Source organism: Sinohyriopsis cumingii, chromosome 2 (genome assembly GCF_028554795.1).
Source record: "Sinohyriopsis cumingii isolate HCF-2022 chromosome 2, ASM2855479v2, whole genome shotgun sequence".
In the NCBI taxonomy this organism is placed as follows: Eukaryota; Metazoa; Mollusca; class Bivalvia; order Unionida; family Unionidae; genus Sinohyriopsis; species Sinohyriopsis cumingii.
Window position 1 is genome coordinate 6994961 of NC_142962.1, and position 26607 is coordinate 7021567.

Sequence of the window (26607 nt, forward strand, 5' to 3'; positions counted from 1 at the left end):
ATGCTGTAGCACAAATGCAGTAGCACAAATGCAGCATAATTTGTAACCTTTGTTTTATGAAATCTCATTGGGAAAATAAATACATCCATATTCTGAGTCTAAATTGTCAACAGATATATATATATATATATATATATATATATATATATATATATATATATATATATATATATATATATATAAAATCACCAGATGCATCAGCAGATTAGAGCCATGTTGTTTGTTCCACTGATTACTCAAAAAAACTACAAAGACCCTGATCCATGAGCTGTGGGCACATTACATGACAACAGATCTGGGTGTGTGCAATTTGCAGTTGAACTTGACTTTAATCAAGTACATATGGTACTGTATCTCTAATCCTTTTCTCAACATGTACATGGAAATATACTAGTATGAGTCCTAAGGACCACTTAGAATACTCTTCATGATACTTCTTAATACTTATCACTTAAACAAAGTCTAATCAGCCGGTCCCTAGTTTGCATTTTTCTCTGTGTAAAAATTGTTTATAAATGAAAACAATTTGCCGTTCTCTATTTTTATTTTCCAATTTGTGGTGCACAGAAGCCATCATTTTTACTTTAAATACTTGTGCAGTCCATACACTTCAACATTAGCAGCAGGTCAGTTCGTACGAGAATGATATCTCGCGTCAGAGCTAAATGAGCCTTATTCAAGGGAGGTAATTCATTCTCAACTTTTGGACACTACGTTTTCATTAATTTTAATGGTAAATTTTGGGAATTCTGCTGGAGCAAATTTTATCAAAGAAATGGATTTTTATCTGCAGATAATGTTCCACAGAAAGCACAAAGCATGAAGAATATTCATTATGAAGATATCCTCGATAACTGACCTTTAACAAGGATATTGTTATCATCCAAAGGCTGAATGCCAGTCATATGTGCTTGTAGCTCATGTCCCACTGTTGAGCAATCTGCTTCTTTTATATGGCCACATGTAATACTTTATAGCTTAAAAACCAAACAAAACTCTTCATATTACTGTCTCCTTTTATTTTTATTTTTAAAAGTCATTTCACAGTGTGAGCTTTTAAAGAGTTTATAATTCGCAATTTATTGATTGGATTCCAAACAAGAAAATATTTTAAAAGAAAGGGAAAAATGAAGGGATGGGCCACTTTACATATAGTTACACAGCAAAATTCCTCAAAACTGAAACCTCAGTATACCAGAATCCCCTCAAAGCCAAATTTATTTTAGTTCTGGATCTTTCCTTCTTTAATATCATCCATTTTTCCCAATAAACCTAAGTCCCTCAACTGTGAATACAGAAACAAGCTTACATTGAAAGTATAAATTTTTTACATTTAAAAAGCCCATAAAACCAAAATTCAGTTTAAACTTAAAAGGTGTGTATTTCTGGTTACAATTAAGAAATGTTAAAAATGTGGGCGCGTAGGCTGATAAAACTTCTTTGTTTTATGGTCTGGATGGAATTTAAAAAAAGTGTAACTAGAAAATAAACACCATCCACATCCAGAATTTAGCTTCTGTTGTAGTTACCTATCTTTGTTAATATTTTTCTTCTCCCCCAAAAATATGGTCAGTCAGGTAACCAAAACCATGTATTGTGGGTGGTACTATAGTAGGCTGATCTGTGAGACAAAGACCCAGATATGTCCCAAGGCATGTGAGATTAAAACGATACTTGTCAGATTCAGGCTCACAATTAGCTAATCTGAAATCCATAAAAAAAGAGCCAGTTTTTATGGTAACTTATTAACTAAATGCATGTAGGTAAATTAATAACTAAATGCATGTAGGTAAATTTATTAACTAAATGTATTTAGGTAAGCCATTGTAGGCTTATGTGCTTTAGATTGTGATTGATGGCTTTTCATGTGCATAGATGATCAAAAGAACGTTGTTTGCCGTCTTTTTAATTAAATATCATGACTTTATTAACCAAGCAAGTGGCCCCAATACTTTTGATGCTTTGCTGAAGGAAACTGACACAGCATTAAGTTCTAACAGCTAGATTCACTCACTGACAGAAAATATTACCCTGAAGTTTTTGATCTTGTACAAATATTAAAAAAGTGTCCGGATTGCTAAGGATGAGCATTATTTGGCCATAGAACAAGCAATGGAGTCATTAATTTAACACATGCCACATTAGCTAAAGAAAGAAGAAAGAAAAAGAAAAAAAAGAATGCCCCACATCTTGAAGCCAGGTTCTTAAACTGAACATTATGAATTATACGAAGTGTATAAATATTATACATTATATGAATGTGTTTAAACATTGTGGAGTATCATTCATATTTCTAATGGACTTAAACTGTGAACATTATGAATTATACGAAGTGTTTAAACGTTGTGGAGTATCATTCATATTTCTAATGTAGTCAAGTTATACAAGTATCTTATTCCTCAGATGTTTCTTGTGGTGAGTTCGGTATTTCTGTGTGGAACAGCTGTATTTATGTATGTATCATGATGTAATTTTCAGAAGGAACATACTGTATGTGTCATAATGTAATTTTCAGAAGGAACATACTGTATATTTTCCAGCTTATTCTTAATCAAATACATCTATTTAGAAAAACAATAAAAACAGCTTTCTTACTTGAGTGCACTTACACAGACCCTCGTACTTAATCTCTCTCTCTCTCTCTCTCTCAAGATTGCTTGTTTTTAGAGGGATTTCACTCTATATATATATATATATATATATATATATATATATATATATATATATATATATATATATATGTCTCAGATGGGGAATGATTTAATGTTGAATTTTTAAAACAAGTTGAATAAGGCTTGCAAATGCTGGACATCATTAAACTAGTTTCATAAATTTAATATTAAATCATTACCCATTTGAACCTCTTTTTATCACATCGTTTTTATTTCAGTGGAAATTATTTAGCTAGAAAGAAGAACGAATAATTTTGTTTATTCTGACAGACATACTTTTCATTTGTTGTGTGTAAAAGAGGTCCCAAACAAAGTTGAACTAGGATTAACGTTTAAAACTAGATTATATTTTTTTGCAATCTTTAACTCAAACAGCAAGCATCTTTCAAATAAACAGAACATTTTACACGGACAAAATCATTTTTCAACACAGAATGTCCAATGCATGTGATGTCGCATTGTTTGATGACGTACCGGTTAGAATGAAGCAGATGGTCCATGTTTACGTAACCTAGCCTGTCACTTTCACCACTAAACATTACACTGTTGCAATATTCATTTGAAAGAAGGTTTCCTCGATGCAGAAATTCACTTATTGACTTAATGCATTTGTTACCGGATATTTGCAGTATTTGACTTCAAACAGCAAACTACAGAATATGTAAACAAATTTCATTCTGAATCAGAATTGCATCACATAACAAGCCCCTGCAGTGGTAAATTGGTCATATTCAGACAGACGAGACAATTTTTCCACCTATTCCTTTTGTGAATTGAACCAAAAAATGGCAGCCAAAATGTTCATTGACAAGAAAACATTCCAGAAGGCTGCATTAAAAAAGGTTTCCTATTATTGCAGCGAGTAAGTTAAGAGACTACTGCACAATAATTTTATGGGCTTATTTGGACCAATCAGAATCACATAAAGTGATATGCTCACGTGTTATAATATAAAAGATATGAAACAGCACACACTGTAGGAAAAGTTCACTGACTATGTTATAAATATATGTGTGTGTTGTCCTACTGAACAAGCTTGTCAAGTTGGAGTCTGCTCAGCTAATTAAAGTAGAACAAATTGCAAAATGAAGCAAGGAAAAAACTATTTTAATTTTTTTTAAATATTTAGATTTACAGTGATTGGAATATGTACGTTATGCAGATGATCACTTCAGTTACTGGAGGCAATTGTGCTATTGTGCTGTAAATGCTGGGAAATTACCAGAGGAGATAACATTTATTGTCTGAGACCATTGCAGACCAGAGGAGATAACATTTATTGTCTGAGACCATTGCAGACCCCTGAGATATCTAAGCAGTTTCTTTATGGGACTTGGGGTTTTCAGTAGTAGATTTATGGCAGGATCTGGTAATGTTGTAGGATCACTTTACAAATGGGGGTCAGAACCTATGTAAAATAATCAATGCTTATTGATCCACACTGCCATAAATATCATCTTAACACTCCAGAGTAAGGTTGGCATTTTGTGAGGGTACTATATAGTCCAGATATCCAGGTTTTTTTTAAAAATATATATATATATATATATATATATATATATATATATATATATATATATATATATATATATATATATATATATATATATATATATTTGGAATTTTGTAAATGGTACCATACAGCAAGTATTGTGCTGAATTGCCATTAAACTCAAACACACACACACACATATACATACATAGACACACCTACAGACATACATACATACACCATGCCAATAAGTGGCTTAGAAGCATTGCAAGCTACTTGGTTATGCATTTATATCTGCATGCAGACATATCATACCCTGCCTAAGGCGTTGATTAAATTGGTTTAAAATTAACGTTTTTGATCATTTTTGAGGTATCAGAAAATCAGGGACTGCTCTTCCTGGTAATTGGCATATAGTATCTTCAAAACTTGATGCGTTGTTGGGAAAAATTATGATAAGTGACAGGTAGTGTTCATGAAAATTAGGCAAGAAATTTTCAAGACAGATTCTTACAATGATTTTTTTTTCCCAGCAAAGCATCATGTTTACATTTATTTTGGAAGAATTTATCTTCCTACACATTTCTTGCAGAATTCTTTATATTTACATTTGTAGGACTTTATTATACATTTGCACCATATAGCCATTGTTGTGCTGACATGCCATTCCACCCTTATACATGTGTGTTGTAGGAGTTGATAGAACGTTTTGTTCATTAAGGTGTTCAAATATCAAATATGATATGGTATCTGTCACATTTTGCCATGATTGACTGTTGCTTTTCTGTGATTATTATTTTTAAATGAACATCTTTAATATGCATCCAAAATATGATTGCAGTTAGGAACTGAATGAAGAATTAATATTTCAAGGGTTAAGCTTTTAATTTGTGCTAGACTTTAATCACTTTTGTGTCAAAGGTGTCTTCAGACAGCTGTATATGGTACAAGTTTGACCTTGGCAGTAGCAGCATCAGCTGAAGGTGAACAGATGCCCCAGACATTAACACCTGGAGTTTCTCCAGGCTGTATCCCTGATGTAAATGATTACTCAAGGTCCACATGGGACTAGATTGAACTGGTATGGTTTCCATTGTCACTGAAAAACAGAAACAGAAACTCCTATTAGCAAACATTGATCCATAAAAATTTCATAAAGATTGTCCTCAAAGTGCCTACCATTTTTTTCATGTGTGCACATGAACTGCATTTTCTGGAAGATTTTTGATGAAGGAAGGAGGTACATTGTTTTTTGCCTCTACTCTGGTTTCAGATTTTGTGACTTTTGTAACAGGTCATTGAATTCAAAACTTTGGCCTTTTAAGTCGATTACATCATCGTCGTCGTCGTCATCATCATCATCATCGTTGTCAGTGATATGTGCAATACATCCAGGTCTTAATTATATGGCATTGATATCCCGACTAGCTGTAATGTGATGCCGTCATGAAATGGGCAATTTAACCAAGTCTGGTTGAACAAAAGATCTGCATGGGTAAAAAGCGACGTCAACCAGACAGAACAAAATAATTTGCTGTACTATATTAAGTCAAGTCAAACTGCAAACAATAAAGACTCTGATCTGCCATAGCATCATGTGAATGCAGAACATGAACTGTGCTGTTTGTTTGTTGCAATGGTTACTCCTTACAAATTGCACAGTCCCAGATCTGTCAGTGTATTATGTGCTGGCACATCAGGGTCTATGCAGTTTGCAGTGGGTCTCCTCTTATAAGTGAGTATATACAGTGGTTTGAACAATGTCAAAGTGAAATTAGTTTTACTTAGAAATGGCTCTGCTATAACATAATGTGTCATTAAATCATGACCTTTGATTGTTTTCATCACAGCATATTGATAGACTGCAGGCCTCACAATTTGGTTTTATTGTAACTTTTCCCTATCTAAATATCTACCATATCCACTATATCTACTTGTACAAGTCGGTTCTAATGCAAACTGCATAGACTCGAGTTTGTTTTTTTATCACATAATGCACCAGCTGATATGGGTCTATGCAGTTTGTTAGAATTAAAAAGTAGAACAAACAACTTTAATCTGCTAGTACATAATGTGATGGTAGTTCAGGGTTTATCTTGCTTGCTGTTTGACTGGACTTGCACATACAGTAGTGATATATGGTAACTGGTACACACCCCACATACAGTGGATTGTTATCTGGCAGGTTTTCACTTGAGCTTGCAAAGTGGGAAGGTCTGTTTAAAGCGAATGCAGCCTTACAATATTGATAAAAACTGTCAAGAAATATTCCTTTTCAAAAGCACCAGCAGAATTTTCATATGCAAATACACAGAACTTGGCTCTTTTGTTCGGAAGAGGTATTGTGGGGCAGTGCCATGATTTAAAAGCTAGATAGTACAAGTATATGACTAAATTATTTTTAATGTAAGGCAAGCCTATACATTGTAAATCATAGAGGTTTAGGTAAATTCAGGCCTTACTACTTCTAAGATTCTCAGGTCATTGACGTTTTTCATTCTTTTCTCCCATGCTTCATTTCTCACCATAATGGTGCTCATTTAATTTCTTTATCAAAATATTTGACTGAATATTCAGTTATTCTCCACTAGAAATGACTAATACTGGTGGGTTTTTTTTATGCAACAGAGAAGTTCAGTACCTTGCAATATGAATTTATATCCATATTTAGAAAATCAGAAATCAATTTCCAAACTTTTCATTTTTTTTTAAATGAGTTTATTTTTTTCACATAGAAAATCATCACACTAATGTTGTTAACATTGTGGATGTGTAATTCAAGCTTTCACTTTTTTACTAAAAAAGTTGGATTCTTTAGATATTTAAAAAAATTAGTGGCACTTAAGTCCAATATTTGACTACTGGTCAGACCATACACTGTTTAACAGTTTCCACTTTAAACAATAGCCGCTTAAAAAAAATCAAATAACTATATTCTAAATAAACTTCTTTTGTTGACATATAATATAAAGCAGACAAATTATAAAAAAAAGATTTACCATATTTAAGTTTCATATATGTCTGAAAAATTTGCTGCTTTTGTAAACAATTGTTTTATTTTGTGTGTTTGGCTTTTTTGTGCAACTGCAGTCATAGTTGATGGAGGAAAAGCATCACTTGGATAAACTTCAGAACTCTTTATGCAAGAATGCTTTGCATCAAAGTTGATCAAAAATTCTGTTGTTTTTTTTTTTTTTAGAAGAATTTATTTAAAGATGTGGGTTTTTAAAAAAATAATGTTGCCATATTTGATTTCCTCTTTAAAAAATAATAAGGAATCTGAAATATTTTCATTGCATTTTACTTCAAATTAGAAATATGAATTTAAAAAAAAATGTACAGTTTCTGTTATCTTCCTATGACCTCTGTATAGAAACTCTATTTACTTATGTCAGTCTTGTGTACAAAATTTGTGCCAACAAAGGAAGCAAATTGATTGTAAAAACAGTTTTTCCTAGTACTGTTGGAATTCAAGGACAGTAACTCTGTCCTGCCATTCCTAATCATGTTATTGTTGCCCTGGAAGCTTACATGCAAGTGGAAATTATTTGAGATAAATCAGCGATAGTTGCCAATACATCTAGTAAAGGAACAAATTCATTGTGACAATAGCTGCCAATCAAGGAAGAAATCGATGTCAGGATGATAAGTTTATAACCTTTACCACTAAAATTGCTACTGCATAAATATACAATATACTTCTTAAATATATATTACACAGTAGATTATGTACCAGCGATACAAGTCCAGTGAGTCTGAGTCTCTGTAATAGTGTTTGCCTGAAATTTTTTTTGTGATAAAAATGTCACAAGTGTTTGCTGTTGTATACTTGATAATCATATATGAACGCCCTGTGTTGTAGAAGAGTCAAGTCCGTTATTTTCTGAGATGTTAGAAATAGGAACACTGATATTGTTACTCTAAGAATATTTTTGGGAATTGATGAGTGATAAAGTTTATCTCCACGGATGTTTACATCGTGTTTAGACTAATTCTACACAGATACCGATATTTACAATAAAGTAAATAATACCTGAAAGTGTGATGAACAGTGATTTAAAACCTTCACTGCACTACTTGGGCTGCAGTGGGGTGCAGGAAAGTGTAGTTGAGTGACATGATGGTGTAATATTATGACTTGGGCTGCACTGCTTGATTAAGATGTACTATATATAACTTGCTTATAAGACAAGTCCAACTACAAACTCCACAGACCTAGATCTGCCAGTGCATAATGTGCCAGCAGTCTGGATCTGTTCATTTTTTTTTTAGGAGTAATCAGAAGAACATACAACATAGACCCTGATCTGCAGGCACATTATGTTACAGCAGATCAGGACCTTTGTTGTTTGCAGTTTGAAATGACTAAGTGAGTACATATGATAAGCTACATTTAATTCTGTATGCTCAAGTGCAGTTTACTCCGTTACGGATCACTGCCATCTCACCTCTGTCTGCGTAGGTTTGAGTCTCGGATTCGGCCAATGTGGGTATGTGAGAAAGCTTGCCAGTAGCTTCTCGAGGGTCGGTGGTTCTTTCCGTGGATTTCTCGGATTCTTCCTCCACCATTAATACTGGCCGCCATGTATAGCCTATCGTGTGCTGAAAAATGGCGTTAAACCCTACAACAACAACAACAAATCAAGTGCAGTTTACCATGCCAATTTATGGAGTACCTTTTATTTACAAACAGTAGTTCCTTATTTTTAGGTCACTTAGTATGCCGCTTGGCTCATAATTAAGGTTTTTAATCCCATTCAGTTGTTTGAATTTTGGTTTCAGTGTTTTTGCAGGTTTTAATTCAAAATCAGTTTTACAGCAGCTAAACATCAACAGATAATTATATTTTTGTTGTCTTTTTCAGGATGATGACGACGATCATGACTGTAAATTAGATCTAGAAGATATTCTCAATCTTGACTCAGACAGTGAAAGAAAACAGTATGCATTAGTAAGTACTGTGCCATAGTAAGTACAGTACAATGCCAGTAGGCATTAGTAAGTACTTTGCCAGTATTCATTAGTAAGTACTATGTCAGTATGCATTAGTAAGTACTTTGCCATTAGTAAATGCAGTGCTAGTATGCATTAGTAAGTACTTTGCGATTAGTAAATACAATGGCAATATGCATTAGTAAGTATGGTGCCAATATGCATTAGTAAATATAGTGTCAATATGCATTAATAAGTACAGTGCCAATATGCATTATTAAGTACAATGCCAGTATGCATTAGTAAACATGGTTCCAATATGCATTAGTAAATGCAGTGCAAATGTGCATCAGTAAGTACAATGCCAATATGGATTAGTAAGTACAGTGTCAATATGCATTAGTAAATACAGTGCCAATATGCATTAGTAAATACAATGCCAAAATGCATTAGTAAATACAATGCCATTATGCACTAGTAAGATCAGTGCCAGTATGCATTAGTAAGCATGGTGCCAATATGCAATTGTAAATACAGTGCCAATATATATTAGTAAGTACAATGCCAGTATGCATTAGTGAGCACAATGCCAATATGCATTAGTAAGTACAGTGCCAATATGCATTAGTAAGCATTGTGCCAATATGTAGTAGTAAATACAGTGCCAATATACATTAGTAAGTACAATGCCAGTAGGCATTAGTAAGTACAGTGCCAGCAGGCATTAGTAAGAGTACAGTACCAGTTGGCAGGAGTAAGTACAATGCCAGTTGGCATTAGTAAGTACAGTGCCAATAGACATTAGTAAGTACAATGCCAGTAGGCATTAGTACAATGCCAGTTGGCATTAGTAAGTACAATGCCAGTTGGCATTAGTAAGTACAGTGCCAGTAGACATTAGTAAGTACAATGCTAGTAGGCATTAGTAAGTACAATGCCAGTAGGCATTAGTACAATGCCAGTTGGCATTAGTAAGTATAGTGCCAGTAGGCATTATTAAGTACAATGTCAATATGTATTAGTAAATACAATGCCAATATGCATTAGTAAGTACAGTGCCAATATGCATTAGTAAATATAGTGCCAATATGCATTATTAAGTACAATGCCAATATGCATTAGTAAATACAATGCCAATATGCATTAGTAAATACAATGCCAATATGCATTAGTAAGCATGATGCTAATATGCATTAGTAAATATAGTGCCAATATGCATTAGTAAGTACAATGTCAATATGCATTAGTAAGTACAATGCCATTAGTAAGTACAGTAAAATGTCAATGAATTAGTAAGTTCACTGCCAATGGCATATTACCTAAATTGTGTGCTTAACCATTTCATTGCTACACAAAAAGGGGGGATATACTGTTATGTACAAAGCTGTAATAATTTTATCACAGGATCCATTACTCTGTAAATAACAACTCAGTTGTATGGATTCATGTTGTCATTAAGTACTATATATACTCACTTATACGTTGAGTCAGACTGCAAGCATCAAAGATCCTGATCTGCCATAGCATAATGCGCCTGTTGATATACTGATTACATCTTACAAACTGCACAGACCCAGATCTGCCACTGCATTATCCGACATCAGATCTGGGTCTGTGTAGTTTGCAGTTGGACCTATAAATGAGTATATACAGTTAGTAAGGTTGAGGCAACTTAATGTTGCCTGTATGTAGACCACATTCTTCCAACAACAGTTTAGTACACTATTTGTCCAATGATAAGTCTGTGATTGATGATGGGTCCCTGTCCCATTGTTACAAAATGTTGGCAGATATTTACTAAGAATATTTTTATCTTCTAATAAACCCACCCCTACTTTGTTGGACATTTATTAGTCTGGTGTTCTGGTTTTTATCTTTGAGGAGATTATTGTAATTGAGTGAGCCTTTCATCTTTTGGGGACTGTGCAGTTTCTTTTATGGATGTTTAAATTTTACCATCTGTACTTGTTTATTAGTCCAACTCCAAGATATACAGTGATCTTGGTCTGTGCAGTTTGTTAGGAGTAATTAGTAGAACAAACTGCATAGACTCTGATCAGTGGGCACATTATGCTTTGGCTGATCATGGTCTTTGTTGTTTGTGGTTTTACTTGACTTGTGAGCGAGTATATACAGTGACTAATCATTCAGTTACTGCATGTCATGAACAGCAGACTGATTCTCTGCCTTTTTGTGTCCATATACAGTATATACAGTATTTATCATAGATGGCTTGGATTTCCCCATAAACGGAACATTTGTCTGACCAACCTGATTAAAATGCTGTCCTTAGTTTTGAATTACCCCTTCCTATTTGACAAGGAATATCTCCTTTTACTGCACTGTATAGGTGGAAAAATTCAGCTGGTATTGTAATACCTTGGGAAAAATATTAGGCAAGTTAATATCTATTAGATTGCTTTACTATCTTGTTTTGAGTGTCCTGAATAGATTTCTGGGGTCCCCCATAGCCACATATTCTAAGCTCTTCACCTTGACAGACATATCATTTCTATCTTTGTGGATTTGAATCAGGCTAGGCCAACATGGGCATGTGAGAAAATTTGCCAGTAGGTTCATGTGGGTCATGAATTCTTCCTCCACATGTATAGCCCATCATTTGCTGAAAAATGGCATTCAACCCACAAAACACTTAAAGATATCTATGATAGAAACAGTTCAGTGCATTGATAAATCAGTAATGACATGGTAATAAATAAAGGCAAGTCAAATTAAGGCTTATACAAGTAACATTTATTTGGTCACTGATAAGTATTTTGTCAATCATAGGGTTTGATTTTATCATGCTTTCTGTGTCCATTATTGTCTTCACATCCCAAACTTTAGCAATTTGTGCACTCTTTACTATAGCAGGGCAGTGACCAGTATTAGTACTAGGGGAAATAAATCTTAGCTTATTGTACCTTTATTTTAGTTACTTCCCCTAGATAGACTGAAAGCGTAAACAATTTGTATTCATATTAGATCTGTACAATTTAAAATTAATTTTAATCTTGATTTGACCATTAAGGGCCATTTAGGACCAGCACCACCCATTTACCCTGATCTTAAAAGGGAACAGAATATTTGCCTGGCCTGGTCAGCCACCATAATGTCATCTAGGAACAAAGCTCTTTACTCCTGTTGCCCCTGCACCATGTGTTCATACAAGTTCTTCCACAGATTTAAAATTGGAGGTTGAGTTGCCAAATTGTGCAGGAGGTTTGGGGGACCTCCCCTAATGGGAATACAGTTTTTATTTTGTTAAAGTTGCTGGGTGTAGAGTGAAAGTAGCCAGGTAAACCACTGGCTTCTGTTGTAGGTCATTAAATACCAAATGAAGTCATTAGCGTGATCATACAAATAAACCTCTTGAGAGAGATGGTGAAATTCAGTAGACATCATATATTCGTATATATATGACCTGACTATATTGCAACACAGTGTACATTATCAAAATTGTAGTGATGAATGTCATCACCACACATGGGGGTGGGTGGGTTTACAACAGGTTGATAGTAGCCATAAAGCATTATTTACATAAACAATAGCTGAAAAGGCTTGTTTCTATTTTAGGAAAGGGGGTTATTTCATTTTTTGACAAATAAGGTTCAACATAACCTTGCTTATGTAATGAAGAAAACAAGGATTGAAGGTTTTATGAAACAAAGAAAACAATGGTTAAGGCCTGAAAAAGACACAAAAAAACAAGGGTTGGAGGCCTTAAACAAACACAGAAAACAAGGGTTGAATAAGAAAAATAAGATTTCTGGTAATTTTTTTAAAAAAATTTATAGGCATGACCCCCTCTTCTCGTTTTTCTTATATTTCTCTTCCTGGCTATCCATATTATTTCATTTGCAGTAGACTCTTTGAACACTTTGTACAGTTAGTGTCATGTCTCATTGCAATAGACTCTGTGAACACTTTGTACAGTCAGCGTCATGTCTCATTGCAATAGACTCTATGAACACTTTGTCCAGACAGTGTCATGTCTCATTGCAATATACTGTATGCACACTTTGTACAGTCAGTGTCATGTCTCATTGCAATAGACGTTATGAACACTTTGTACAGTTAGTGTCATGTCTCATTGCAATAGACTATGAACACTTTGTACAGTGTCATGTCTCATTGCAATAGACTGTATGAACACTTTGTATAGTTAGTGTCATGTCTCATTGCAGTAGACTCTGTGAACACTTTGTACAGTCAGTGTCATGTCTCATTGCAGTAGACTCTATGAACACTTTGTACAGTCAGTGTCATGTCTCATTGCAGTAGACTCTATGAACACTTTGTACAGTCAGTGTCATGTCTCATTGCAATAGACTCTGAACACTTTGTACAGTCAGTGTCATGTTACATTGCAATAGACTTTGGACACTTTGTACAGCCAGTGTCATGTCTCGTTGCAGTAGACTCTATGAACACTTTGTACAGTCAGTGTCATGTCTCACTGCAATAGACTCTATGAACACTTTGTACAGTCAGTGTCATGTCTCATTGCAATAGACTATGAACACTTTGTACAGTTAGTGTCATGTCTCATTGTAATTAGGTACCATGTTTGCTGGCCTTACCATTAGTAATATTACTGTTCTTAAGGCCATCTTTATTTTGTACCCTTGATAGGTGCCTGGTTGTGGGATCATATTGTCAGTCCCTTCAAGTTTATACAATGGTGATACATGTTAATGTTTATAAAGTGCATGTTTTGTCCATGTATTGTCACTGGCATTTAAGCAAGATCAGTACTGTAAGGATATAAATTGCTCTTGGATGCAAATGCTTTAGACCCAGCTATATAAGCACACAGTGCAGTGTTCTACGTTGTTTGTAAAGTAGTCCCTCATTACAAAGCTGCCTATAGTACAGTACCCCTTTATTACAGTACTGTCCATAGGAACCATAAATTTTGCATTCTTATTGTGAAACTAAAATATAGTGAGGTACATGTTTTAGTAATCATTATAATTCTGTCCTTTGGAATCCAAGAGTAGACCATCTTATAATGATACTGCCTTATAATGAGGTACATGTACAGTACTTTCTGATAATTTTGGCAATGGGAGCCAAAGAATACACCAACAGTGAGATTGTCATATAGTGAGGTACATGTTTCAGTACTCATTATAATGCTGTCCATGGGAACCAAAGTGTATACTGCATTATAGTGATACTGCCTTATAGTGAGGTACATATACAGTACAATATAATATTGTCATTAGGAGTTAAAGAATATACCACCTTACACTGAAATTGCCATATAATGAGGTAGATACACAGTACTACTTTATAATAATGCTGTCTATGGGAGGCAAAGAGGGAGACTGCCAGATAATGAGGTATACATGCAGTACTCCACATTATAATGTAGTCCATGGGACCCTTTGATTATACCACATTATAATGTAGTCCATGGGACCCTTTGATTATACCACATTATAATGTAGTCCATGGGACCCTTTGATTATACCACATTATAGTGATGCTGCTTTATGATAAGATACATGATAAACTTTCACGTCAACCTAATGAAATGGGACCCATGACCTTAACTGCCTTATAGTAGAAAATGTGTTATAATAAAGGGCCTTATAAAGAGAGAATATTATAATTAGGTACATTTTATAAATGCATTGATAAATCAAGTATTAGTGACATACATAGTGACTTCATATTTTAATGAAAATCTTTAAAAACTGCTGATTAAGGAAAGTAAATGTTTTCTCGACATTGTTTATACATAATTGGTTCAACTTTGTATTGAATCATGTCAATGAGATGCTCATCATGGTTCTACTTTAATTTCAGGAGTGTCTAGCTGAAGCACCGCAACCTCAGGCAGTGATAGATGTAAGTATTAAAACATTGTCAATATAGAGCTATGTAGCAAGGTCTAGTTTTCAATGAAGAAAATAACTTGCATAATTCAGAATGTATAAATTGAAGTTACAATTTTGTATAATTATGGATGTTAGTGATTAGTTTGTACAGGTGTTACCAATATGTGCGTTGATTCATTGGCACCTGTCACTAATTCAGTACCATTCTCTATCATGGCAATTCTTTATTATTTTGTCCTATCTGTTTTTTTTGCACCAGCTTATCAGTAGACTTAGGTATCAGTTTTTTTCCATTGGTGGCTTCAGTGTGCGCAGCCATATATTTTCTCTAATGGTCATGCAGTTGAATCCTGGCATGGTTTACAGAATATAGTGTTCCATTTTAAGAAAATAAACCTTTTTATTTTATAAATATTCATGTATTTATGAGTAATCAGAAGGAATATAGTGTTCCATGGCCCATTTAAAAAAAATAAACCTTTTTATTTTATAAATATTCATGTATTTATGAGTAATCAGAAGGCATATGATTTTAAATTTCATATTTTAGGTTTATGTTATGCGCATTAATAAATTTAATTCCTTTTCCTTCTGTTGCAGAAATTTATTGATGAACTGTTCCAGAAGGCAAAGACATTATAAGACACTAAATAAGTAATGATGGATACAGGGATACATTAGTTTATTGTCAGTTACCAGTGTACTTTGGATTATCTTTTAACTGAAAAGTGGCAGAAGATTCTAAGGATTACAGCAGTGAGATTGCAGTACATGGCAATAAGAGGCCCTAACTCGATTATGTTTTCTCTACAGATAAAAGCATTCACTTATTTCTTTCTTACTCACTAGCTGTATTGCTGTTATTGTATATACTCATGTGTACCTGTGATCTGTATTACTTAAATAAAGATTTCAGTTATCATTTCCTTAAGAGCAACTTTGGTACAATATAATGGAAATGTATCAAAGGGGATAACTTTTGAGGAGTAACTGTACAGCTAGCAAGTGGCAAGAAATTAAAATAAAATGAGAATTATACCCAGAAATGTCAAGGTCTAAACCTTTTTCTTGCATTAAGACTTTTGAAGGCTTTGGTGCTGAATAACATGGGAGTAGGTTCATTTTAATATTGTTTTGATGATTTGTGCTGGCTAAAATGCCAAATATGATGGTGTCAGTCAAGAATGGAGAGTTACCAGTAAAATCCTTTGCAATATTTTCTGTGTGATGTCTTAGATGTGATGCATCTGATCACTAGTGGAAATGTGCAGAATGTTTCTCACATTTCGTTAAGTGGTTACCACTTTTCATAAAACCTTTTCAAGTCTTATCATGCTTATTAGCTTGAGTCAAACTTAAACGATAGTTCCCTGAAACCTTCCATTCAGAATACCTTGAAACCTTCCATTCAAAAGGCCTTGTATATTTTTGCAGATATATACGAAAGTATAATCTGTAGAACCATGTTCTAAAATTCATGTTCAATTAAATGTCTAAAGTTAACAGTCCTTCCTTATATCTGGGTTCCTGTGGGTCCTGGAATGCTGGAAACATTTTGGAATTTAAAAATGAAATTTCAAGAACCTTGAAAAGTCCAAGAATTTCTCAAAACCTGGCAACGTTTTGTAAAAGCCATGGAAATGTTGATGATGGAGTTAAAAAAATTTGATAACTGCTGATTTTTTCAGAGCACTGAACACTGATTTATAAAACTTGCTTTGAACATGACACAGTTACAGTCAATAAATTGATATTGCAGTCCTTGAGTTTTGTGAAATGGCCCAGGAAGAGTTGGGGAGAAGTCATTGAATAAGTCTGCAGGAACCCTGTAGATTGAGTTGTGCAGCCTTCTTGTTTGTTTCCTCCATATCTTCATGCTAAGGATTTATGGGACATGTCTCTTGATGCGTAACTGTACGAATTAAAGTTAATAATGTATTATAGAGGAGAGGGAATATGCATTTCACTTAAGTTGGGTCACTTGGGTTCATCAGTTTTGAGGCTGAGATAAATGGTTAAAAGGTTGTTCAGGTACTCTGTTGCTACCATACTCATTTGTCCATGTACAGTGTTTTGAAAAGTAATCAATTCAATGTACAGCTATTGCTGTGTGTAAAGTGTTCAAATGTATTGGAATGAAATGGCATGTAATATATTTTTTGTTTGGTAAGGTGAGAGACTGTTTAAGTGTTATACGATTACTCTATATACTTGCTCATAAGACAGGTCCAACTGCAGACATCACATAATGCATCAGCTAATCAGGGTCAATGTTATTTCTTCTAGTGCTTATTCCTGACTAACTGCATTGACCCAGATCTGCCAGTGCATTATGTTAGCAGATCTGGCGCTAAGCAGTTTGCAGTTGGATCAGACTTGTTGGTAGGTATATTTAGTATGCAATAATGCATACCATATATATTAACTTATAGGTTGTGTCAAACTGCAAACAGCATAGACCCTGATGTATCATAGCATAATGTACCTGCAGAATAGAGTATATGTTGTTTGCTCGACTGATTACTCCTGACAAACTGCAGAGACCTAGATCTGCCAGCATATTATGTAATGGCAGGTCTGGGTTTGTGCAGTTTGCAGTTGGACTCAACTTACAAGTGAGTAGATATGGTATGCGAGTTTAAAACTTAAATATGTGCTTCATATAGGATTTGAATACCGATAGCATTTTTGAATTTTTACCTACTTGGAGAGCAATGACAGAATGATCAATTACAATTCCAGATGCTAAGAAATATTTATGGAAAGTTATCTCAGGAAAAGTATTAATTAATTAAGCAATAAGCAGATTTAGTGTCCTTTCTAATTAATTAATTAAGCAATAAGCAGATTTAGTGTCCTTTCTAATTAGCTTTGGTTTTATTTAATGGTTGATAATTTGTAAGAATGAGTGCTTACTAAAACTATTAAGGCCTGAGTTTTTTGTATACCCAAGCCAAAACGGATTTGATTTATACATACTTTTAGTACATCTTGCTAGCAAAGGTTCCAATATGTTCCACACCTATCCACACATTGGTGGATTGATCAGATACTTCATTCTTTGAGAATGCTAATTTCATTGCATGCAGCAGCAATCAAAATCAAGTTGTTCAAATTTGAACACTGCTCTTAAAACTGGAATGGACTAATAAATAAGTACTGCCAGTCAAATACATCCTTTACATAGTATTATGCCTGGTATGTAGTCATGCTTTCAATGTTAAACATGCAAAGTATCCTTCTGAAGTCAATTCCTCACCATTTTCAGCTGATGTAAAGTGCATAACATTTACCCAGTATTAGTTGGCATTACATACTAAGGGAGGTAACTCATGAGCTCCAATAGATGTCGCCTGGACAAAGCACCGAAATATCTGATTGGTGCAGCAGGGTGTGGATAGGTTAATTTATGAAAACTTTGGCAAGTGAAGATGGTTTTAGTGTGTCTTTTCTTTAATAGGCATGTGGAATTTATGACAGCATATGTGAATTACATTATACATAACCAGTGTCAGTTTGAATTTAAGTTTTTGAAGATATTTGCCACATTCATTTTTATTACATGCTTTGTAGTTACCTAGTCAATGATATTAATAGCATTTAATCATCAAATGTCTTGTGAAACTTCACTTCTGTCTCTAACCGCTTTTTGTGGTCAGAATGGTGTACGAGTGTTTCTTCTGTATAAAAGGAGTATCAACATTTGTCATCTGACCATTTGGACAATTTCTAATAAATACTAACTATTAACATGCCAGACTTTGTTGGAAACATTATGTATAGATATATGGGGATTTGGTACCATAACAAGTTAAAATTCAAATTGTTATCAATTCACTGTCATCTCATCTTTCTGCCATTAGGTGAAAGTCATTCTCATATAAAGTATTTAAAAAATTCCAAAAAGGAAATATATGCAGATGAGTAGGTGTGGCTGTCACATCTCGCGCAATTTGGTGAGGTCTTGTCAAGGTCATTGAGCAACGACTGTGATCAAAGTTTTTAATCTTGTTAAAAATAAATCCACAGTTATTGTGTCCACAGTCTAAATGTTTTCTTTTTCAACAATAATTGCAGTATATAAAAAGACTTAATTATATATATGTCCTTTCCTTTTTTGTTGAAAGGTTATTGATATATATTTATTACTAATATTAGATGTCATGACCTTCATTATTCAGACTGTTTAAATCACTATGGAAACTTCAAACTTGCAATGTAGGTTTTTGTTTTTGTTGGCTTTGGGTCTATAACATACCAGGGAAATGAGACATGAGTACCCTTCCCAAGGACGCACTAAGGCAGCCAACCTCAACTGTCCTGGACAGGAATCAAATCTGCAACACATGGATTATATGTCCAAATGCTCAACAAACCAAGCTACTGTAGCTCATCTTGTGACATACAACAAAAATTTAAACTAACATGATATTATTATTAAATGTTTGAGTAAGCAATACTATTTGTTTCCATTTGATCATTTTTCTAAAGCTTGTGGGAGGGTTAATCAGCAAACTTATTGATTTCAAAGCATTTGATGATTGAAATATTAATAACTAACAAGGATGCTGTTAGGAGTGAAACGATTCATCGATATATTGATGCATCAGTTCTTTTACTATAATATTACACATGTCGATACAAGAGATGGAGAATCAATACAAAATGATACTTACTATATGCAAGTTTTTTGTCTTCGGAGTCATGAATAAGTCTTATTAGTTTCAGCATTTGCAGTCACAGGCACTCATTTTTATTAGCAAAAATGAGAAAACCTGCTCGCCGTGTACAAATTAACACAAAGTGTCATGGTTCATAATCTGCACACACACACCTTTTTCATGTTAATTATCCAGAAGCATGTTCAGCATATAGGATACATTCCAGACATGTTCCAGATGTATATTGAACTACTTCACTCATTAAATAACCACTGTAGCGCAAAGTTTCTATGTTGAATTGTATCTTGTCTACTTAGGTCAGTTTCACAGTTATACTACTGGTGTGTCACACAATGAAATATATTGAACTCTCATTGGTGGTTATTGCTTGTTCCAGTCCAGGTTAAACAATAAGCACTGATCAGAAATTCATGTAGCTTATTCCCTCCATGACAAACAGGAAGTATTGGAAAAGCAACAGAGAAACCTTGCGCAAAAATCATTAATAGATATATAAAATACTTAAACAGAGATGCTGTCAGGGTGTGTGATTGTGTGAATCGTGCAAAATTTGTACTAATTCCTGCACTTGGAAAACAGTGATGAGCGCGAATTCCTGCAAATTAGTTGAAAGAATTTTTATTTAACCATTCTTGTCACAACACCTGTTTTTTGGGTAGGCAACTGTTGACACATCTTAGTTCTTAGTTCTTCAAGCATGACATGAATGGTTATTAAACTAAATTTTATTGGCACATTGTGCCCTGGAACAAGCATTATGTCATAGCCTGAATCTCCCATCAAGAAAGTTTTACAAATGTTTGTTTAAAATGTGGGCTACCTAATGAACCCAAAGTGTCTGATTTCTGGCATGGTTCATCTTTGGATTATGATTTTGTTTAGCAAATACTGGCTGATAATACTGATGAAGATAATATTTTTTAAAGTTATGAAGTATATCAGATTATTGGAGCTGGGAAAGTGTTAATGGAGATACAAGTTAGTGATTTTGAGTCCAAAATTATATTAAATGCAAGTCAGATGTACATGATGAGTGGACAAAAGTAGATGGTATGACAGTCAATCTCCCTTTCTGCGGTATTTTGAAATTAAATGTAGAAAGGACAGAGTACTGAACCTAATTAAAATGCAGACAGTTTGAAAGTTGAATACATTTTTCATTTTTTTATCAATCAGTATAGCTCTGTGGATCATGTGCTATAGTGCCATATATCCATATCAGATAAACCGAATAAATAAGATAAAATTAAGAATTAGACATATTTATTTCATTACCTTTGTCTGCACATGCAGACTATGGCATCCATGGACTAAACCCTAATACAGCATTATGGAACAAATAAGCAATCTGGCATACATACCAGTCAGTAAACCACTGATTCAACAAAGTCGGTTTGTGTTGGTGAAAAATCCTTATTTTGGAGCAGATGTATCCAAAAGATAATATGTATGAGTTCTGGAAAATTGTACTCGGGGCTGGCGCCAGACCCGGCCAGACTATCTGGCACCCTAGGCAAGGTTAGATTCTGGCGCCCCCCCCCCCACCAAAATATAAATTTCAAAATTTATAAACAATAATTTTTTTTTTTTAAATGCGCCCCCTGAAATCAGCACCCTATGTGGCTGCCTAGTTTGCCTATATGGTAGCGCTGGCCCTGATTGTACTTAACAGCCATAAAGAACCGTTTCCAATATATTCAAGCTGACAAATGTATATGCCCCTTCAGAAGGAAGCATAGAACAATAATCCTACACAGATAAGGAACAGAATGTTATAGAAATAATTAACAGATTAATGCTTATACAGCTAGAGGTGACATCTTTTAAAGATTGTGATTTCACTATAGCTCTAAGACAATGAGCAGGAAGAAAGAGAGACAGATAATGATGTGTTAGGTGCAGGTAACTATTGAACTATGGCCATTTCCTCCTCCCTCTCCTTTTCTGCCCCCCCCCCATTTCAGTCTCTCCTTAAATTTAACAAATTTGGAATTCTCTTTTTATGCAGAGATATTTAACCAGTAAATGAATGTGCTGGTGGAATAAATACAATTTGCACAGAATCAGTGAGGGAGCAGAATACAAACTTCTCAAGTTTATCACCTTGTGTAAATTTTTAAAAAAATTATAGAATAGGCCTGGGTGTTGTCAGTAGTTTTCCTTCTTCACTGACAAATACAAGTACCTGTGGCTGCAGCAGTTTTTGCATCTGTAGGAAGTTCAATGTTGGTATTTGTCCTCATTCCCATGCTCAGATTTGTTCTAGATGAGATTTTCTTCGAACAAAGAAATTGCATTATTTCTTCTGTTTTGAAGATGAATTGGTAATGTTTTCAAAGCATTCATGCCATGTAAAATTGAGGGTCTGGTGGCTAAAACGAGTTAAATGGAGCCACCATTAAATGGCTGTAACTTTAAATAAAAAAAATAAATAAAACTCACTGACAACCAACTTGTAGTCTGTTTTGAAAGTATTTTTGTTATTTTGTCATTCATGAGAATTGCATATAAATATATGATAACTAAATAAAGCCAGTCTGTGAACCTACATAAAAGGGCACCACCTACCTTCCAAAGATGGAAGACCATCTAGTTCATAAGTGTATCAGTATGTATTGTATCACAGGCTGTGTATCATGAATCATATCAATACGCATCATAGGTGTATTATTTCAGCCCTAGATGTTATAGTGACAGATATCATTAGTGAAAAATAGTAACTTGAGCATTAATCTGGTAAATGAGGTTGCCATGGTGACATATCATTAGCAGTAAAGTGGAGGCTTGTTGACTGATCAGGTAAATAAGTTTGGTATAGTGAGAGATATCAGTGATAAAGCACAGACTTGGACAAAATTCTGGTAAATGAGGGTGCCATAGTGGCAGATCTAATGAGTGATAATGACAGACTTGCCGACTGATCCATTGGACATGTTTGGTATTGTGACATATCATCAGTGATAAAATACAGATTTCTTCACTAATCTGTCAAATAAATGTGTATGGTAGTTGTATTTCAATTCCCAGTATTTAACTAAAACTTTTGGAAAATGACGAGAGTAATTTCAATGGCTTGCCATTGCAAACTATATCTGTTGACTTCCACCTCTTGTTCACCCCACTTCAAGAGAGTGACCAAGGTGTCATGATGCAAAATCCATTACATGAGCATTCTGCTATGACCCCTTGTACAGAATGTTATCAGAAAAAAAAAAGATTTTGAATTGAAATTTGTGATACATTTGACGTCTGCACCCTTGAGGGACCCCCTAGAATGGGAGCCAATAATGACATCCTTGTTGAACAAAAAGGCCAATGTAACTTAAGAGTGTAATGAATTTCCACTCTGGCAGTTTAGGAAATGTGGAAACAAACAGAGGATATTACAATATCCATAGGGTGGGGATAAATTGTGCAGGGAAAATTGGGTTCAGAAATGAGGAAAATGTACAATTGAAAGGCAACCAAACTGACAGCCATGGGAGTCATAATGTCAGGTAGTTCTTGAAAGACTTTTGAAAGATTAGTTTCTATCTATTCAAGAAATGAGATAGTTTTGTGAAAATTCTCAGTTGTTAATAAAGTCACTTACAATACAGGAATTTGTTTTAGTAAAAAAATCTAAGAAATGTAATTAAATTGGACTTGGAATAAAACCATAATATAATGCATGCACATTTGTAATCAAATATACTTAATTCCCAGGTTTAATGTGCCACAGTTGTCAAGTCATTCTTTTGGACTGGTGATGGTTTGGGTGGGGATATCTTTTTTTTTCTTTCATGAAAGATAAATGTCAATGGAAAAGAGATTGGTGGAGTACTAAAGGGACAACGTGCAATGGATCCAATGCAGGAGCAATCTTAATGGACCTGTGAAAACTTTTGACAGATTATTGTACAGCCTGGTCATTAAAAATAAATGAGAGCTGCACAGATCATAACTTTGTCAAGCTGTTTGAAAGCTACTTTCTACGTGAATGTTAATTTTGGATCTTCATATAGAACTAATTAAATCTTCTAATTAGCACATGTCTTAATATTGGAACTAAACATATTAAATATCTTTATAGACAACATTTTATACTTTCACACATAAATATCAAAATAATCTCAAATCTGTTTTATAAAACGACAGCAAGATACCAAACATTGGTATAATTTCACCATGAAAGACTATGAAATACCATGTGTACAGTTAAGAAACTTCTTGGAGTAAATTCTGGCTCAACTAAATTTGTACCACAATCACATACCTAAGATTTGTCTATCAAGACCAGACATCAGCATCCTTTTAGAATTGCTGCACTCAGTGGTGCTAATGTGCCAAGTGTTATTCGTCCCATTAATTTAATTATTGGTTTTTTAGCACATACAATTCAAAACTACAACTTGTACCACATTCCTTTCCAAAAGAGTCTGGCTGTTGGAATATATGCCTTTGGATGCCATAGTCTGGCTGTTGGAATATGTACCTTAGGATGCCAGAGTCTGGCTGTTGGAATATATGCCTTAGGATGCCAGAGTCTGGCTGTTGGAATATATGCCTTAGGATGCCAGAGTCTGGCTGTTGGAATATGTGCCTTTGGATGCCAAATCCTGATATAGAGCCAGTTTGTACAAAACCCTATAAGAGTCGTGCACCTCAACTGAATTTGTACAAGCACATTTTAAATTTTGTGAATCTTGACAAAATATTTACAATTATGTAAATAAGATATATCCATTTCATCTTTAAAAAATTCAGTCAAATATCTAGTATCTTTAGGGAAGGATAAAAACAACTGAATGTCTTGCATGAATGCTTTTTGTCCACTAATACACTGTATAAATGAATGACCTATAGACACTTTACATGTCAGTGTCGACTAATACACTATAACTGAATGACCTATAGACACTTCACAAGTCAGTGTCCACTAATACACTATAAATGAATGACCTATAGACGCTTTACAAGTCAGTGTCCACTAATACACTATAAATGAATAACCTAGACACTTTACAAGTCAGTGTCCACTAATACACTATAAATGAATGACCTTTTTTGTCCACTAATGCACTGTATAAATGAATGACCAATAGACACTTTACAAGTCAGTGTCCACTAATACACTATAAATGAATGACCTATAGACACTTTACATGTCAGTGTCCCCTAATACACTGTATAAATGAATGACCTATAGACGCTTTACAAGTCAGTGTCCACTAATACACTATAAATGAATGACCTTTTTTACATGTCAGTGTCCCCTAATACACTGTATAAATGAATGACCTATAGACACTTTACAAGTCAGTGTCCACTAATACACTATAAATGAATGACCTTTTTTGTCCCCTAATACACTGTATAAATGAATGACGTATAGACACTTTACAAGTCAGATTTTAATTATTGACCCGTTATTTGGCATTCCTTTAGGGAGAAAAATTCTTAGAAAATGGAAAAAAAATCAGTAAATGGCACTAAACTTGGGTCTCAATAACTGTAATACAAGTTATGATTCTCTTTTAAAAAGGTTTTCTTAATTCCATAATATGTAGTATATTGAGATGCCAGATAACTGCAGTATATCAAATAGTTTGATGCCAGATAACTGCAGTATATAAAATACTTTGATGCCAGATAACTGCAGTATATAAAATACTTTGCAGGAAAACATTAATTATCTGGTCACATATTATCAATGCAACATTAATTGCAGAAACCAAAATTTGGTTACAACGAATAATATTAATTGTAATGGCATGGCAAGCTGTCTTTTAAATTTGAATCCACTAAAGTTTGGAACAGCCAGTTTGGTTAAGAAAAAAACTTTGGCTTTATAGAATTCAGCAGGATGATTTTGAACCTGGTTAAAGTCTGAGTGTAAATGTGCTTTGTGTCTTTTAGTTGAGTGGTCAGTGAGTCTGTGTATAAATGTGCTTTGTGTCTTTTAGTTGAGTGTAAATGTGCTTTGTGTCTTTCAGTTGAGTGGTCAGTGAGTCTGTGTAAATGTGCTTTGTGTCTTTTAGTTGAGTGGTCAGTGAGTCTGTGTAAATGCGCTTTGTGTCTTTAGTTGAGTGGTCAGTGAGTCTGTAAATGTGCTTTGTGTCTTTCAGTTGAGTGGTCAGTGAGTCTGTGTAAATGTGCTTTGTGTCTTTTAGTTGAGTGGTAAGTGAGTCTGTGTGTAAATGTGTTTTGTGTCTTTTAGATGAGTGGTCATCGTCAGTCAGTTTTGCTTTTTAATTTATTTTTAAACTTTAGTTTCTGGTATCCTCGCATATATATCTATATGTAAGTATTCCATGATGTATCATGTATGTATATACATTTTATTCTTATTATGTTTTTAAAAAAATAAATAGTATATCTGCAAGATGCATATATTGTTGTTTGTCTTTCAGTGATGTGTTACTGTTTGTATTTTAATGTTTCTGATCTGTCTTGTTTTATTATAAATATGTAGCATCTGTGTTCTTGTCAGTTTTATTGTAATTGTATATGTTGTGTTGGTAAAATAACTTGTTTCAAGTGTTTCAGGTCATTTACTGGTAGGTATAAACATTTACCACTTAGAATGATTGTTTTTCGAGTAAGGTTTACAGCTATTATTTTGAATGTAGTGAAGAATTTTGTTTTCCTCAGAAAACTAAGGGTTTACCTATTAGAAATTTTTCAAATTGGACTTTAGAGCAGGTGTTTTTTACACAAACCACCAATGTATTTTTGTACTTTATTGAGAAGAGTGACTTGTACCAATAAAGATCAATTTTGACCAGTCTTTTTTATGTAATTATGCCTTAATAAACAAGTTTGTAGTCAACACTCAGATACTGATGTCAAGGCTGAAGGTCTTGGCTGGTTTATATTTGTGACCGCTTGTGAATATGCTGGCACAAACAAATATGAGTAGATTTTCATCAAATTCAATTTTGGAATATATCTAAGTAATACCTTGAATGGTGCCAATTTAGTAACATGTTTTTTCCCAG

At 34.1% G+C, this 26607-nt stretch overlaps 1 protein-coding gene across 1 annotated transcript in view; it reads left to right on the top strand.

Moving 5' to 3' along the window:
* Window positions 1-26393, top strand: part of LOC149804290 (protein phosphatase 1 regulatory subunit 14C-like) — an 88864-nt gene extending 62471 nt beyond the window's left edge. Inside the window, exons 2-4 of the mRNA XM_089938539.1 lie at window positions 9029-9115; window positions 14914-14955; window positions 15546-26393. Of these exons, the coding sequence (XP_089794665.1) occupies window positions 9029-9115; window positions 14914-14955; window positions 15546-15587 (171 nt within the window). The 3' untranslated portion in view covers window positions 15588-26393. The remainder of the gene's footprint in view (window positions 1-9028; window positions 9116-14913; window positions 14956-15545) is intronic.
* Window positions 26394-26607: the final 214 nt, after the last annotated feature.